This window comes from Triturus cristatus, chromosome 1_2 (assembly GCF_964204655.1).
Source record: "Triturus cristatus chromosome 1_2, aTriCri1.1, whole genome shotgun sequence".
NCBI lineage: Eukaryota > Metazoa > Chordata > Amphibia > Caudata > Salamandridae > Triturus > Triturus cristatus.
Window position 1 is genome coordinate 1177908989 of NC_140580.1, and position 19011 is coordinate 1177927999.

Here is a 19011-nt window from a genome sequence, read left to right on the forward strand (position 1 = left end):
ACTACTTTCTTCATTTCTAATAATTCCATTTTTGATATGGGTGTGTAAACAAATACACGGTGAAACTCATTGTCTTCGCCTTTTATTGGGTGCACTTCTCGTAAAGGATTTTGTCTATCCATATAGTACGGTGCTCTTTCTCTGCGGGGCAGGGAGAGAGAGTCTGGATTTACAAAAAGGACATATTGTTTACGTGACACTAATATTTCTTTAATTAGCTTGTTACTAGAACCTCTCCATCTGTTTGTGAGTAGTTCCGTTAATATATCAGGTAAAGGACCAGGGTCAGCATGTTGGCTCTTATATAATATGAGGAGTTGCTGAATCATATAGATTCCAGCTAAGCGTTGTTCATCTATACTGAGATTAAAAAACGTGTGTGCTACGGTCTCATCACCGTATTTTTCAGGACTGTCAATCCAGTGAACGGCTGATCTGGCTAATTCTTGCTCATCCATGGAATCGAGGAGGTGGTAACCCCTTCGTTCTCGTAGTATTTTATCTGCGGCGTGAAACAAATGTTCAGGAGATTTCAGATTTATTACAGGCGTTGGATACGTTCTGCTGTTATTTGGGCATACAGAATGTATTGGATCAGGAAAACGTCTAGCATTATCACAGGATCTTCCTCTGCCTACATAGGCTATGGTCTCTGACTGTCTTGCGGAATTCCCTGATTCGGACACTTCATTTTGCTCAAACTCGTCTGTTCCCAATCTTTCTTCATGAATACGCTCTATTTCTTTACGGATTTTTCGGCACATGGCTATTATACAATTTTGTTTATCGTGTCTCCCTTCTGATATATTCTGACTCCATCTTGTAAGAATAAGCATTTCATTCGGGTCTACCCCCGGACGATCTTGATTTCTGATCACACAGTTTATGAGGAAACGTAGCAGTTCCCCCTGTATCTCTACTTTCTGGAATTCCATAGCTCTGTTAATACATCCTGGATCTCGTCCTGTTTGAACAAAATGATATATGTTATCTAGATGCGTAGTCATCCCTGGTAACCTCGCTAAATACTCTGCGGCTCGCCTGATACGTAATGATGCCAGGACCATTTCGTCCTCTTTACCAACCACTGGGTCATATCTACAATTTACAAGGAGTTCCTTAAGCGTACGTTCACTTACGAATTTTGGTGTACGTGAATGTGCTGACTCTTGAAAAACAAGTTTATTTATTCTGGGTGGTGTAAAGGTACTGCTAGCACCTCCCGTGGCCCCATCTGGGGCGTCGGGTGTGAATGGATTCGTTGAACGTGACACAGCAACTATGGGTGTCGATATCCCTGTAGGATCGACTGCGGAAACAGATGCGGAAACAGATGTGCTAGCCGAAGCTTGTGTCGGGACTTGCTGTTGCACGGGGACAGATACCTGATCCTGACGTTGAACCCCTACACCAGACGGTCTATGTGGTGCGGCGTTAGCATATTCGGGAGCTGCGTCGTCTAGATATGAGGAAAGAAAAACATCTTCTGCGGTTCTGGGATGCCCTTTTGGATGTACCTTAATTGGAAATAGTGGGGGTGGCAAGTCTTTTGGTATTTCTGTAACAGCTTTAGGTAGTCCTTCGGCTAGAAGGGGATACATACCATTCATAAGAGCATTTCTTTGTCTATTTACTTGTTCTGATTTCACTCGGATACCTTCCTCAATTAATAGATTTTCTTGAACTTTATTTGAACTTTCTTTACTCCTCTCTTCTTGTCTACGTGCTTTTTCTGTTCGTCTATGCGATTCTTTACGCCATAACTCAACAGCGTCTTTCTGTGACTGTCTGACCTTTCTTTTCCATAACTCTTCCTCCACTTTCATGATGCATTCTGCATCCCAGGTTCCCGCTGCGGGCCACCTTTGACTTTCTGGTAATCCTTTGGTATAATCTACCCATAGGTCAAGAAACAATATGGCATCTAAGCCATGTTTATGGTACATAAAATGCCCTGGAGTGTCCCTAGGAGGAATAGGAACTGCTTCTTCAAGCACCCCTTTTCTGGTAGTAATCTGTCTTAACTTCGAGAAGAGCGGCATATTTACAACTGATCTGATACTTACTCTTGAACTTACTTAATACGAGAAAACACAATAATGAGCAGTGAACAATGAACAATCATTCATACCACAATATTTGAACACTTTAAACATTAAACATTAAACATTTAAACAATGACCGACAATGATGATAGTCTGCCTAACTAATCACCACGCTGAATTCTTGACAATAACTGAATACTTCGGAATATTTGATATACTGCTAAACAGTGCATATACACTGCTAAACAGTGCAGACCGGATTTGTGTACCCAAATCCGTCTTGACCGGCACAACCTATGTGCGCGTCAACACGCCTCCCCGGCGATGGTACTCACCGAGTAGCTCCTTGAAACGGAAGGCCTCAGAGAATGGACAGGACTCGATGACTGCGGACAGCGGACCCTCTGGACATCGGGATTTCGGAAACCTGGTGGGCCTCTGTATACCTCGGATCTTGCTCTCTCAGCTAGGCTCTGGTCGGGATACTTCGCACTTCTCACCGCCTCGTCTGGGTTGATCGCAGCCTCAGTCGCCCCCGCTTGACCGGAGGGAGCTTACAGGAAATCCTGCTGGTACGCGTTTATGGTCCGTCCAGCTGTGGCAGGAGACCGGGCCTGCAACGCACCGCCGGCGCGTGAGATGAGAAAGTGTCCCTGTTCGGGCGCCATTATGTGGTAAATAAAATACCGGACTGAATTTCATACGGAATCTTAAAATAAAGTAAAATAGCTCAAAATAACAAGAGGCAGAATCCGTGGTATAAGAGGTTTTCTAAATGGGCTTTATTCCATTCAAAATGGCCGACTCGAGTCGCGGCCTTCAGGTTCCGTCACCACGAGGGTTCAGGAAGTGAAGTACAATAATTTATTGACTGACATGTATTTTTATAATAGTTACATTACAATGAAACGAATGTAGAAGGCGTAACATTTGATAAGAAAAGTGACAAAACAGGTACGTAATCGAAACTAGGCGTAATAAGGAATAAAAAGAAACATGATTGGTTAGGATTATCAGATATAGGTGGATCTATAAGATAATACTTGGCATAGATGCGCGCGCGGCAGCATGACGTGTAATTGACGTGCAACTAGGGGGTGAAGGGGACTTGACATTTAGCTCTACATGTGGAGACGAGAAGTCTGAGGGGTCAAGTCAACCTAATCCCAAATCATATCTAACATCCTATGTTTAGAGAACTATGTTATCCACAAGGAAGGACTCTCGGACAGAATCTATTCTATACTGACTGTGTGTGCGTGTACAAGCGTCTAAGTGTCTACACTGAATGCGAGGGGATGGGAATATTCCATGGTGACAGGGCTATGAATTACTTGCATGAGGGCAGAGAAACCGGGCCTTTTGCTTGGTAACTGGAGGAATGTTTACTTAAGCTACTAGGCAGGAATGCATCGGCTGAGGGGGAAGCAGATAATTCGAAGGTGAAATACAGCTCTTGGCAGAGAATAGGCTGATGTCAGGCTTCGTGGGCCGCGCAGAGAATGAGACAGAGTTCATGGTCACAGATGCGAGCTCAAGCTGAAGCTGTCAGAGGCAGAGAGCAGGGAAAGGCTTTGAGGACAGAATCGGGCCTACTTGCCTGAACTGTAAAAATGGAGTAATTTAGCCATATAAAGTCGGTGGCCTTTCATACTTAGGAATCGAATATCCAGCCCATCGATGGCGGATCTGACAGAGAACATGTCGACGGTAGACACACATATGTTTGCGTCTTAGAAACTGGAACTGGAGGGAACATACATGTACTTGTAACATGCATATAGAACCGTTGGGGTCCAAGATAGGGGACATAACTGATCAGGAAAATCCACATTTCCACAATACCCATCCATCTCTGACCCCTCCACTGAACCCTGCATGCTCTATACCCACCCCCTGACCCCTCTGTGCCCATCCATCACTCACCCCTTCGCTGAACCCTGACCACTCTATACCCACCCTGGACCCCTATGTACCCATCCATCTCAGACCCCTCCACCTAACGCTAACTGCTCTATACCCACACCTGTCCTCTAAATACCCATCCATCTCTGACCCCTCCACTGAACCCTGCACGCTCTATACCCACCCCCTGATCCCTCTGTGCCCATCCAACTCTCACCCCTCCACTGAACCCTGACCGCTCTATACCCGCCCCTGACCCCTCTGTACCCATCCATCTCTCACCCCTCCACTGATCCCTGACTGCTCTATACCGGCCCCTGACTCTGTACCCATCCATCTCTCATCCCTCCACGGGACCCTGACCGCTCTATACCCACCCCTGACCCCTCTGTACCCATCCATCTCTGACCCCTCCACTGAACCCTGACCACTCTATGCTTACCCCTAACCTGTCTATCTCTGACCCCTCCACTGAACCCTAACCGCTCTATATCCACCCTTGACCCCATGTACCCATCCATCTCTGACCCAGCCACTGAACTCTGACTGCTCTATACCCACCCCTGACCTTTCTGTACCCATCCATCTCTCACCCCTCCACTGAACCCTGACCGCTCTATACCCACCACTGACCCCTCTGTGCCATCCATCTCTCACCCCTCCACTGAAACCTGACCTCTATACGCACCCTTGACCCCTATGTACCCATCCATCTCCGAACCCTTCACTGAACCCTGACCGCTCTATACCCACCTCTGACCCCTCTGAACCCATCGATCTCTTACCCCTCTATTGAACCCTGACCACTCTATACCCACTCCTAACCCCTATGTGCCCATCCATCTCTGACCCCTCCACTGAACCCCGACTGCTCTATACCCATCCTTGACCCCTCTGTACCCATCGATCTCTGACCCTTCCACTGAACCCTGACCGCTCTATACCAATCCTTGACCCCTCTATACCTATCCATCCCTCACCCCTCCACTGAACCCTTACCGCTCTATACCCACCTCTGACCCCTCTGTACCCATCGATCTCTGACCCTTCCACTGAACCCTGACCGCTCTATACCAATCCTTGACCCCTCTATACCTATCCATCCCTCACCCCTCCAATGAACCCTGACCGCTCTATACCCACCTCTGACCCCTCTGTACCCATCGATCTCTGACCCTTCCACTTAACCCTGACCGCTCTATGCTTAGCCCTGAGCCCTCTATCTCTGACCCCTCCACCTAACCCTAACCGCTCTATACCCGCCCCTGACCCTGTGTACTGATCCATCTCTCACCCCTCCACTGAACCCTGACCGCTCTATACCCATCCTTGACCCCTTTGTACCCATCCATCTCTGACTGCTCGACTGAACCCTGACTGCTCTATGCCCACCTCTGACCCCTCTGTGCTCATTCATATCTGACCCCTCTACTGAACCCTGACAGCTCTATACCCACCCCTGACCCCTATGTACTGATCCATCTCTCACCCCTCCACTGAACACTGACCGCTCTTTACCCATCCCTGACCCCTCTGTGCCCATTCATCTCTCACCCCTCCACTGAACGCTGACCGCTCTTTACCCACCCTTGACCCCTCTGTGCCCATTCATCTCTCACCCCTCCACTGAACCCTGACTGCTCTTTACCCACCCCTGACCCCTCTGTACCCATCCATCTCAGACCCCTCCACCTAACCCTAACTGCTCTATACCCACACCTGACCTCTAAATACCCATCCATCTCTGACCCCTCCACTGAACCCTGCACGCTCTATACCCACCCCCTGAACCCTCTGTGCCCATTCATCTCTCACCCCTCCACTGAACCCTGACTGCTCTTTACCCACCCCTGACCCCTCTCTGCCCATTCATCTCTCACCCCTCCACTGAACGCTGACCGCTCTATACCCACCCCTGACACCTCTCTGCCCATTCATCTCTCACCCCTCCACTGAACCCTGACTGCTCTTTATCCACCCTTGACCCCTATATACCAATCCGTCTCTGACCCCTCCACCTAACCCTAACCGCTATATACCCACCACTGACCCCTCGGTACCCATCCATCTCTGACCCCTCCACTGAACCCTGACTGCTGTCTACCCACCCCTGACCCCTCTGTGCCCATCCATCTCAGACCCCTCTACCTAACCCTAACTGCTCCATACCCACACCTGACCTCTAAATACCCATCCATCTCTGACCCCTCCACTGAACCCTGCACGCTCTATACCCACCCCCTGACCCCTCTGTACCCATCCATCTCTCACCCCTCCACCTAACCCTAACCGCTATATACCCATCACTGACCCCTTGGTACCCATCCATCACTGACACCTCCACTGAACCCTGACAGCTCTATACCCACCCCTGACCCTTCTGCACCCATCCATCTCGGACCCCTCCACTGAACCCTGACTGCTCTATACCCACCCCTGACACCTGTCTGCCCATTCATCTCTGACCCCTCCACTGAAGCCTGGCTGCTCTATATCTACCCTGACCCCTCTGTACCCATCCAACTCTCACCCCTCCACTGAACCCTGACCGCTCTATACCTGCCCCTGACCCCTCTGTGCCCATTCATCTCTCACCCCTCCACTGAACCCTGACTGCTCTTTACCCACCCCTGACCACTCTGTGCCCATTCATCTCTCACCCCTCCACTGAACGCTGACCGCTCTATACCCACCCCTGACACCTCTCTGCCCATTCATCTCTCACCCCTCCACTGAACCCTGACTGCTCTTTATCCACCCTTGACCCCTATATACCAATCCGTCTCTGACCCCTCCACCTAACCCTAACCGCTATATACCCACCACTGACCCCTCGGTACCCATCCATCTCTGACCCCTCCACTGAACCCTGACTGCTCTTTACCCACCCCTGACCCCTCTGTGCCCATCCATCTCTGACCCCTCCACTGAACCCTGACCGCTGTATACCCACCCCTGACCTCTCTGTACCCATCCATCTCAGACCCCTCTACCTAACCCTAACTGCTCCATACCCACACCTGACCTCTAAATACCCATCCATCTCTGACCACTCCACTGAACCCTGCACGCTCTATACCCACCCCCTGACCCCTCTGTACCCATCCATCTCTCACCCCTCCACCTAACCCTAACCGCTATATACCCATCACTGACCCCTTGGTACCCATCCATCACTGACACCTCCACTGAACCCTGACAGCTCTATACCCACCCCTGACCCCTCTGTACCCATCCATCTCTCACCCCTCCACTGAACTCGGACCAGTCTATGCCCACCCTGACCCCTCTACCTACCCCTGAGCCCTTTGTACCCATCCATATTTGTCCCTGATACCTAACACTGACCATTCCATAGCTACCCCTTACCCTTCTGTACCCATCCATCTCTTACCCCGCCACCGATCCCTGACTGCTCTATGCTTACCCCTGACCCCTCTGTACCCAGCCAACGCTGACCCTTCCACCTAACCCTGACCCCTTCATGCTTACCACTGATCTTGCTGTACCCATCCATCTCTGATCCCTCCACTGCGCCCACCAATAACTCCTGACCGCTCTATACCCACCCCTAACCCCTCTGCACCAGTCTATCCCTGACCCGTCCACTGAACCCTGACCACTCTATGCTTGCCCCTGACTCCTCTGACCCATCCATCCCTCCACTGAACCCTGTCCGATCTATACCCACTGTGGCCCCTCTGTACCCATCCATTACTGACCCCTCCACCTAACTCTGACCACTGACCCCTCTGTACCCTTCCACCTCTGACCCCTCTGCCTAATTCTGACCACTCTATGCTTACCCCTGACCACTCTGTACCCATCCCTCCATGACCCCTCCACCTAACCCTGACCATTCTATTTCCACCCGACACCTTTGTGCCTATCCACCTCTGACCTTCCACCTAACTTCATACCCACCCTTCACCCCTCTGTACCCATCTATTTCTGACCCCTCCACCTAACCCAAACCTCTCTGTACCCGCCCTAACCCTTCAGGACCCATCCATTACTGACCCCACTATCAAACCCTGACCACTCTGTTCCTAACATATCCACCACTCAAATTACTTTCATGTTTCACTATACTAATTCAACACTGATCCTTTATGGGTTACAGAGTAGCGTGCTACTCGCCAAAAAAGCGCTTCAACACCCCATCAGGGGTAACAAGCGCTATATAAATGCAAACCTTTTTCCATCTTCTATCCCTCCGCTATCCTTCTGAATCCAAGTAACTGACTAACATATCCACCACTCAAATTACTTTCATGTTTCACTGTACTAATTCAACACTAATCCATTATGGGTTCCGGAGTAGCCTGCTACTTGCCGAAAAAGTGCTTCAACACCTCTTATCAGGGGAAGTAAGCGCTATATAAATGCAATTACAATACAATACAATAACCTTGACTGCTCCATACCCATATGACTCCTCTGTGGCCATCCATCTGCTATCCCTCCACCTGCTCCTTACTGTTCAATGCCCATCCCAGACCCCTCTGTACCCATGCATCTTTCACCTCTCGATCGACCCCTGACCACTGTATGTCCACCCATGACCCCTCTGTACCTACCAATCACTGACCACTTCACCTAATCCTGACTGCTCTATACCTACCCCGACCCCCCTAAACCCATCAATCTCTGACCCCTCAACTAAACTCTATACCCACCCCTTACCCTTCTGTACCCATCCCGCTCTGACCCCTCCACCTACCTAGGCAGCTGTATCCCACCGTTGACCCCTCTGTACCTGTCCCTTTGTGACCCCTTCACCTAACCCTGACCACTATGTACCCCCACCCCTGACCCTTCTCTACCTGTCACTATCCTCTGTCTACTCATCATTTAACTTGTGTAATCTGCTTGTTGTACCTGCTGTTGACCAAAGAAGGCCTGTCCTACTAGTACTGGTCACTTCTTTACCCATCCCTGCCCTCCATGCACTGTCAGTGTCCTGGAGTGAGTCTGTCCATGCCTGCTCGGTCTGCACCTGTCACTGTCTGCCCAATCCAAACATATCTCTGCCCTTCTGTACCTTTCACTGGCCTGTAAGCACTGACCCTGACCAGGACTGGTATGCGCTCTCTGTTCCCAGGTCCTTGCTCATTTAGTGATGTCAGCAATTCGTGAAGATCATCGGTGCGAAGACGCACTCAGCGTCATCAAAGACCTGGAGCAGCGACTGCGGAACCAGATTGACAAACTGGAGCATCTACGACTGAACGTGGGTGAGGTAATGTCAAACGAGGATTCTAAATACTCCCTGGCTGCAGCATAATGAGGTAATAGTCACATTAAATACTCCTCAGCTATAGGATAATTAAACAATACTACCACAAATTCTCCATGACTGTGTGATAATGAGAGGATAGTGTAGGAAAGTGGCTCGGTATATACTGTTCCCAAATAGGTACAGGGTGTACAGAGTCCACAGTCCCCAGAGGTTTGGCAGAGGCTAAAGTTGGATATAACCTTACTCTCTAAAGTGGTAGCTTGGTCGAGCAGTAAGGCAGTATCAGAGGACAGTGTAAAGCATTTGTTGTACACACTCAGTCAGCAAATGGTCTCACACACTCAAGAACTGAACTCTAGGCCAATGGTTTATATATAAAAAAATATATGCTTGCTTTATTTTAGAACCAACAATAGGTATCAAAATATACTTTCTCAGAATGAGATGCTTTAGTTAAATAGTTTGCAATAGGCAATTGCCTTTTGAATGCAATAGTTACAGTTTGTTGCAATAGGCAACACAATTTCAAACACAATAATACATTGAGCTCAATGGGTATTTTAAGTTAAATGCAATTGATTACTTTCAGGATTACGTTTCTAACTCCAGGACTGGATCCTAGATTCAGTCCTGGGAAAGTTCTTGGATACAAGTGAGTAAATACGTTTTAGTTACTGTTGTGATTTTTAAGCAATATTTTGGTATTTTAAAAGTTGACACTTAGAAACTTTTTCTAATCAAAGTTACCAATGTTATCTTATGGGAGGAAATTCACTTAGCAGGTAAGTGGAGTTATGGTTACCTTTTCTAGGTCAGTGTTGGATCCTGGATCCAGCACTAGTGTACCACCTGTAAGCAGTTGATAGACTGCGCTTAGGTTTTACAGCCGATTTTTAACGAATATTTGTAAGTTAGCAAAATCGACAGAAGAAATTTCACAGACAAGCATTGGCATAGCCAATAGGTCTCGCTTTTGCAACCTTATAAGTATTTAGTTATGCAACTGTTGCATGGATAAACACTTATAAGGTCCCAAAGGCGAGACCTATTGGCTATGCCAATGCTTGTTTTCACGGCACTGGTGCTTTACTTTCATCATTAAAAGTAAAGCACGGGTGCCGCGATTATGGCAAAAGTAAAGAAATAGATGTTTGTTTCTATTTCTTTACTTTTTCTATAATCGCGGCACCGGCGCTTTACTTTTAACATTAAAAGTAAAGCGCCGGTGCCGCGATTATGGCAAAAGTAAAGAAATAGATGTCTGTTTCTATTTCTTTACTTTTGCTATAATCACGGCACCGGCGCTTTACTTTTAATGTTAAAAGTAAAGCACCGGTGCCGCGATTAGCAAGCTAAAAATGCTACCGCCGGCCACAGCTTGCAGTGCATGTGCGCGAGTGGTGCGCACGCAGCAGTAAGCTCAGCGAGACCTAAAAAACAGTCAATGGTTTCCGATGGAAGAAAGTTCAGGTTACCGGTAAAGTATGTTCTTGTTACTTTTGTAATCCAGTGCTGAGCTCCTAGGCTCAGTACTGGGGCATCAATCTAAAACAGGTGGGTAATTACCTTTTCACAGTTGGTACGATTTTTAAAGAATATTTGTAGTTTGCAAAAATCGACACAAGAAATTTCACAGAAAAACAGTCAATGGTTTCCTATGGAAGAAAACTGAGTTAGCGGTAAGTATGGTTTGTAAGTACTTTTCAGGGTCAGTGCTGGGCACCAGGATCCAGCACTGGGATGTCTCCAAATAGCATGTGAGTATTTTCGTTTTTGTTACTCGTTGATTTTAGGTGAATATTTTAAAGTTTAGAAACTCCACAATTAGAAGAAATTTCAAGTGAAGCCAGCCAATGTTACCCTATGGAAGAAAAGTGAGTTATCGGCTTTTGGGTAAGTACTCGACTGGCAGAGTTAAGGTTCTGGGCATAGACTCAGGGGTCTCTCAGGGTCAGGTAAGTACAGTTGGTACACCCTCAGCGGCACAGGGGCAGCCATGCCCAATGTTATCCTATGGAAGGCAGGGGGCCCTTGGTTGGTGGCTGCTGTCTAGCAGGCCACACGGCTGTGGGAGCTGGGCTCCTGGTCACTTGCTCAGGGCAAATGGGGAAGTAGGTAGGAGTAGAAGTTGCACTGCCAGGACCTTTCGGGCAGCTGGGTGCATGGTGCTTGTGAGCCTTCGGGTGCTCAATGGATTGCAATGGACTAGCTCAAGAACGAACAAAGGCTGCAAGCTCGGGGACGAAGATTCTTCAGGTGCGACCACCACTTCGAGAGATAAGTTGGGTAGTTGGAGGATAGGTAGGTACCCAGGAGTTGGACACAGCGGACCGCAGGGCGCCGGGTGCAGGGGTGCCTTTTGGTGTTGGGAAATCTTACCCTCTGTTGATCGCGGTTGGGGGGTCCCTGGTTCTGAGGCTGCAGGCGTCGTCAGGAGCGTCAAGGTGGATCCTTGGGTGCCGGATTCGGGGTCACAGTCGCTGGGGGGACATCCTCGGGGTCTTTGTCCACTCCATGCACAGGCCAGGCTTGGCAGGTGCAGAGTGTGCAGGGTTCGCGGTTCCTGGCCGATGCCAGGGGTCAGTTACTTGCTTTGAGCAGAGCCACTGCTCGTGGGAGTCCCAGATGCTCAGAGTCACAATGTAGCCAGGTCCTCCGGGGTTTGTGAGGTTGCTGGCCACGGGAGATGCCAGGATTTAGCAGGAGCAGGTTTGAGGGTCGACAGGCCAGTACGGCTGGGGCCAAAGCAGTTGGTGTCTTCCTCTTGTTAGCAGCTGCACGGCAGGTCTTCTTTCCTCATGATCTTCTTTGCTGTTTCGGAATCTGGAATCTATGGAAGGAAGGTTCAGGGTGCCCCTAAGTACAAAATTTAGGGGCGTTACAGGTAGGTAAAGGGCAGGGACCACTGGGTCCCTGCCCTGGGGTGGGTACACCCCCTATCCTGCCACTCACCTGTGGGAGGGGGGCAGTGGCCTAGTCCTGATTGGGTAGGGCTCCCCATCTTCAAGATGGCGAGGGCCCGGAGATGTGCTTCACCTCGCCTTCCCCACCTGAGGGGTGGGGTTGGCAGAGGCTGGCACACCACCTGTCCTTCCTTGGAGTTTTCGGACAGTCTTCCCGCCAGAGTGGGGGTTTAGAACCGGTAGGGGCCAGTTGCTGAGTACAGCAAGTGGCCTGGAGAAGCTCACAAAGGCGGCATGCCTTTGAAGCTTCCCCTGCCCATCCTGGAGACCTAGCACCTCGCCCAGGATGTGCATTGTTGCAGGCCCAGGAGAGCGGATGGCTCTCTACCCAGGGGTCCGGCAACATGTCTGCTGTGTAGCCGCCTAGGCAGCCCCTTAGACCAGACGTGGATTGTAGGTTAGGTTCAGGGGGCATCTCTAAGATGCCCTCTGTCGTGCATTGTACATTAAATCCTGCACTGGCATCAGTGCTGGTTTAATGTGCTGAGAAGTTTGATACCAAACTTCTCAGTCTTCAGTGGAGCCATCATGGTGCTGAGAGTTTGTGTTGACGATCTCCCAGCACCATATACTCTCAAATGGCAGCACTGCACTTACAGTGCCCAGGAATAGACCTGGGTACTGTAGGGGCACAGGGCTCATGCTCCTATACCCACACCACTGGCATAGGACACCCAGCTAGAGGGGTGGTTGATGTATGCCAGGGCAGTGTATGTTGTGGGAATGGCACACAGGGATGTGGCCCATTTCGACTCTGTTTTGTTCTATACCCAGACACTCAGCCTGCAAGGGTAGTGTCTTTGTGTCAGGGTACAAGGCCTCTAAGGGTGGCACAATAAGTGCTGCAGCCCTTAGAGGCCTTCCCTGGTCACAAGGCCCTGGGTACCTAGTGTACCATTTACCAGGGGCTGACATGTGGCCAGGGTTTGCCAATTTGGGTTTTAGGTTTCAGCACAGTTTTTAGGGAAGGAACACAGGCCCTGGGCACCTGATTGGCAGGAGTCCATGGCACACTCAGTCAAAGTACATTCAGCAATTCAGCAGAAAGTGGGGGCATACCATGCAAGAAAGATGGCACTTTCTCGCAGATACTGCCTTAAAAACTCTATGACTGAAGGCTAATGATACAACATTACCGGAAAGACTTCCTAACTGCAGTATAATGAGACTAATGTCTCATTATTCTGCAGTTAGAGTTAGAGAGCCTTTCGGATTGCATAATAATACTACAGTAAACATGTTCCGACTGCATGACAATAAATTAAAACTACTGTAGCTAGCCCAAACTGCGGATTATGAGGTAAGAGTACCATAAATACTCCTCATCTGCATGATAACGAAATAATGCTACCACAGCATTGTCTACAGGATAATGAGACCATACTCCAGCATATACTCTCTGGCTGCTGGGTAATGAGATACCACTACTGACTATTGGATAATAAAACAGTATTACTGCAGATACTTCCTGGCTGCAGGATAATGAGTTGAAAGTATCATTAATACTCCTAACCGCTGGCTAGAATGTCACGCTAACCACTCTCCACGGCTCCGGTGATTCTGGCAATAGGAGATGGTACTTTGAAGGGAAACCAATACGAAAGTACCTGGTGTCATCGCGCGATGCGGGGGGCTCCTCTCAACTGCCTATGCATCAAAGCAAAAACCGGTCGCAAACGGGCAGATTCTCAGAATCTGCCCCTTTGCGACCGGTATTTTTGCATTTGGGATGCATCATCCCAAATGCAAAAATCGCAATTTAAGTAATCTCTAAATTGCGATTACTTAAATTGCGATTGCATTTAAGGAATCTCAAATTGAGATTCCTTAAATGCAATGCATTAAAGTAAAAATATTAGCGATTTCGCTAATAGGGTGAGCAAATTACCATGAAGTTGAACTTCATGGTAATTTGCAAAAACTTTGAAAAATGCACTAAAGTGCATTTTTCAAAGTTCCATTTTACACACACACATGCCCTTGGGGCATGTGTGTGTGCAAGATGTACTCATATGCAGATTTCAGGGGTGCAACAGGGTGTCCTTTTGACACCCTTGCACCCTTGAAGTTGCATGAGCAATTTGCGATTCTCTAATTCAGAATCGCAAATTGAGAAAGTCTTCCCATTCATTCCTATGGGCCTCTAAATGGGGAGGTATTCCTTAATTGCGACTCGCAATTTGCGAGTAGCAATTAAGGAATGTTTAGAAATCGCTATTTTGTAAGCGATTTCTACATGCATAGCCTTTTGCTATTCCTTATTAGCGAATCCTTATTTTTCGCTATTAAGGAATCGCAAATGGCATTGTTGATGCATGTGCCAGCAAATCTTCTGTTTGGTCTCATTGTCCGATCGGCAAGGTCTTGGCTGATTATTGCCCTGGCGAGGCTGACCGGAACAGCTGTCGCAAGGTGGTATAACTCAAGCCAAAAGATGCCGCCTTGGCCAAACAAAGTGGTGAAGGAGAAGGTGAAAGAGCGGAGAGACAGGCCGCCAGCAAATGCATCGCTGCCGCCTCATCCTCTGTGAACTACAGGAGGGAAATAAACAGTAGAGGAAATCGATGCGGAGGCTAAGTCAAAAGCAAAACCGGGAGGAACGGCAGAGAAGCCAAGACTGCAGAAGGATCTCCCGGTCACACCTATTCAATCAGCAATGCTGAGCTAAAGCAACCTGTAATTCAGGCAATTTTCACATCTGCAGCTGCACAACACTCTTTGAGGATTGCAGATGTGGAAGGAGCCCAAGAAAGGAGGCGGTTGGAGTTGGCACGGACGATACTGTGAGTAGTCTGGGGGATATCGATATAATCCGATAATGCCAGATCTACTCCTGGAGAAGTGATCTCCAGTCACATGGGGAGGCAGCTACTGTGCTCCTTGAATCACTGGCTAGCTTAGGCATAGGGGAGCAAAACTAGCAGGTGGTAATGGTGGAAGCCCCCCATCCCGCCAGTTATGACTACTCAAGGGCTCGAGCTAACCCGGAGGAGCCCTGATATAGGGTACACTGCTCCCCCAGACCAAGGTGATCATTTTTTTCCCTGACTGATGAGTCCAAGTTGTCAGGGTTAGGTGAAGATCTTTTCAATGAAGACTTGTGTTCTGGGGACTCCAAAAGCAGCATGGACGGTGGGGTTAAGCCTTCCTTAACGCAAAAGTGCCGATTAACCCCGAAGAAGCGGGAAACAAGGAGTGGTCTTACTTGCAAGGGGACTGCTTTAGCCTGCTGCGATAATATAGCCTCAGCTGTTCTTCAGCAGCTGATTATGGGACTACTCTGCAACCCAGCAAGTGTATCATGATACCAGGGGTCAACCCCTGGATGAGACCACTGTAGGCTCTACAGACCCCCCCACTATAGAATTCATCTATAGTACATTAGAACAAGTGCAAGGGGAAGCCAGAGCAGAAAACCACGGGGCCCATTTAGTTATCAAAAAACACTCAGAGTGCAATACGTACAGTCAATAAGATATGTAGCAACATGGTGGAGAGAGTATCTGTGGTAGAAGCATGGACAGTGTTGGTGGAGGAGGCTGCTGGCAACCTACAGTCCCATGTAGATGAACATGACGCTCAGTTGGTTGATGTTCAATGGAAGCTAGAAGACTTCGAAAACCGCCAGAGGTGGAACAATTTGCGATTTTTGGGTATAACCAAAAATGTTGAAAGAAGTGACACTAGGGCTTTCATTGTTAGTCTGCTTAAGGGTGCTTTTCCAGACCTCCCCAATTGGAACTAGGAGGTGGATGTGCAATGGGCGCATAGGTTCCCGTAAATGTTGAGAAAAGCTTGACCGGAGGACAAGATGGAGAAACCTAGGGCAAATTTAGTTTTCTTTGGCAATTTTTTATTGCAACAAGCCGTATTCGAAAAAGCCCGGCCAGAAGCCAAACGCTCATATGATGGCTTTTCTTTTTTTGTTTGGCCCGATTTTTGCCATGCCACAGTTAAGAGGAGGTGGCGGTTGCACCAGATGTTTTCTGCTCTCCAGGGAACCAGCTGAAAGGTGTTTTTGCTTAATCGTGCCAGACTAAAGGTTATTTTTAATGGTAGAACTCGATCCTTCACATCAGAAATAAGGCATGAGAATTTTTGAATGAGATCTCAGCTGGTTGGGTGGTCTTAAGGGGGGAAACGTAGGACAACGATGAGAGGAGCCCTTGTTTTTTTCTGATATTGCTTTGCAAAGGTCCCTTAGTTCTTTGTGTTTCTCTTCAGGCCGCGGGATACACAGGGGGTGGGTTGTTTTTCTGATTCACTGGAGCTGGTGGGGCGTGGGAGTGGTGTCTCAGTAGGAGTCATCACTAGGGTCAGAAGTGACCTGTTGCTTGATGTGGGGTCGGAGGCATGGGTTGGGGGAGGGTTGGGTGGGTACAGGTGGGTAAGTGGGTAGAAGGGGGGCGGTAGAAGGGGGAGAGGGGAGAGTGTACAAGCAAACAATTATGTAAATTTGAGAAAGCAACAAAAGTATGAGGGGTGAAATGTTTAATTGTTGCAATACCGCAGGTAGGGTGGTGTCTATTTTTTCTCTCTAATGAGTAAACTTCGTATAGCGTCAGTTAATATTTGTGGGCTCAATGATTGGTTAAAATGGCAAAGGGGGGCCTTTGACTTACGTGTTCTAAAAGCAGATATAATATGTTTGCAAGAAACGCATATAGAGAATACATGCCGAAATATGCTTACTGGCCTGGGTTTCCAAACTGTTTGTTGCACTACCTAAGGGACGCGCACTCCAGGGGGTTTCTATTTTATCAAGAAAGGGGGTTTGCAATTTTCCTCGGTCGCGTACAGAGAAATGTGGACGCTGGGCCATTACTGAATGTTGTTCCCCTTCAGGCTTTTTTACGCCCTGTTCTATATATGGCCCAGGACTGGATGATGAGACACTTTAGTTGGTTAAATGATGAGCGTGCGCTTTGGCCCCTGCCCCTTATTGTCTGTGGGGACCTTGTTATTGATTTAGCCAATAAGCCGTCTGAACAAGACTCGAAGGCTATCGGGGTAGAAAACCAAACGTTTATCGGGCTCTTGCTAAAGGGTAAATCATGGGCTGGCTGATGTATGGGGGAAAGAAATTACAACGGATCCTGGTTTACCTTTTTTTTCTGCACCCCACAGGGTGCATGTCAGGCTGGATTATATTTGTATATCAGAAGACCTCGGGCTAAATTCACGCATTTTTACATTTCCCAGGGTTATGTCAGACCATAATCCATTAGCACTTGAGGTCGAAATGACTGTTACCAAAGGTGAACCATAGCTGGTCATTTGAGAGGGCACTCCTATTAGATCCAGAATATATAAGACATATGCAGGGGTGGATCCCTCAGTTTATGATGGAAAACCATGGTACTGCTTCAGCCGGTGTGATCTGGGACACATTCAAGGCCAGTCTCCGTGGCGAAACCCTGAGGTACAGCGTTGAGGGTCAGAAAAGAGAGAAATCGCAGATGTCGGACCTTAATGCAAGCTTGACTAAGGCAGAATTGACAATGGTTTCAATAGGGCATGGGATTGAGGCTGCTTTGCTGGAAGTAGCAGTAGCCAAAGCGGTAATTTCTGCTATTTCTGCAAAAAAAGCTTTATGAATACAAAGAGAAGGTGTGGCAGCTCTTGGCAATTAGAACTAGACAAACTATTATTGGTGGCCATATCAAGGAGATTCGAGACCCAGTGCTGGGTGTAAAATCAGACCCTGATGGACTACAGTCAGCCCTTCAACAAATGTATCAATAATTGTACTCTAAGAATGCAAGCGAAATAACTAACAGGATAGGGGAGTAGCTGGCCTCAGATCTTGAATATGCCTTAGAGGCAGAAGACAGGCAGATGTTAGGGCAGCCTTTCTCAGAAGAAGAAGTGTGAATGGCTATCACCAATATAAAGTCAGGGAAGGCCACGGCTATGGATTTTATTCCTGTGAAGCTTTACAAAACCTTCTCTGCTATACTTAAAATTTATATGATGGACTAATTTCAGCAGGTATAGAGAGGGACTGTCCCCCCCTGAGAGTTGAGCTATGGCCTACATAATCGTTTTTCCAAAGAAAAATAAGCCAGCCCATGAACTAGGCTCATATCTGCCAATTACACTTATAAACAGTGATTCTAAGATTTATTAAAAACTTTAGCAGCACGATTATCGCCATTATTAGCCGGCTTGTCTCCCCAGTCCAGCATGGTTTTATCCCAGGTATTAGGACTTCGGATCATACCTCACGGGTTATTACCCTCTTTAATGTGACCGGAACAACTCGAGACACTATGATATTTATACTTCTTGATGCGGAAAAAGCATTTGATAGGGTCTCCTGGCCGTATCTGTGGGATGTTATGACAAGCAAAGGGATCGGTCCGTGGTTTATTAGTTCAGTGAAAGCCCTCTACTATAGCCCTTGAGCTAAGATCTCATTGATAGGGGGTCTTTCTGAAGTAGTGAATACATAGCGGGGTACTAGGCAGGGGTGTCTATGCTCCCCCCTTTTGTTTGCTTTATATATCAATCCCTTGATTAGGCAAATCCAATTCAATTCAAAAATGTTGCCGATAATTTCCCTGGAGGTGAGGAGAAAAACATTCTGTCCTACCCCGATGATTTGGCTGTTGTCACCCCCGATCCTTGAAGCGCCCTATTAGAAATTGAAAGGGAAGCTAAGAGATTTGGGGACTTTTCTGGATATCTGTTGAATAAGGAAAAGACACAGGTTGTAATTAACAACGAGACACTATTCCCTGATAGACGGTGGCAGAAGATGCGGTATATTTAGGCGTCACTATCAAGGCAGATGTGAAAAAATTGTAGAAGCTAACCTTGCCCCCTTGATACATGGGACCAAGCTGGATTTCGT

At 48.0% G+C, this 19011-nt stretch overlaps 1 protein-coding gene across 1 annotated transcript in view; it reads left to right on the forward strand.

Annotated features, from left to right (window-relative positions):
- Positions 1-19011, forward strand: part of LOC146868964 (uncharacterized) — a 145967-nt gene that overhangs the window by 36132 nt on the left and 90824 nt on the right. Inside the window, exon 2 of the mRNA XM_085614059.1 lies at positions 9055-9192. Coding sequence (XP_085470185.1) covers positions 9073-9192 — 120 coding nt within the window. The 5' untranslated portion in view covers positions 9055-9072. The remainder of the gene's footprint in view (positions 1-9054; positions 9193-19011) is intronic.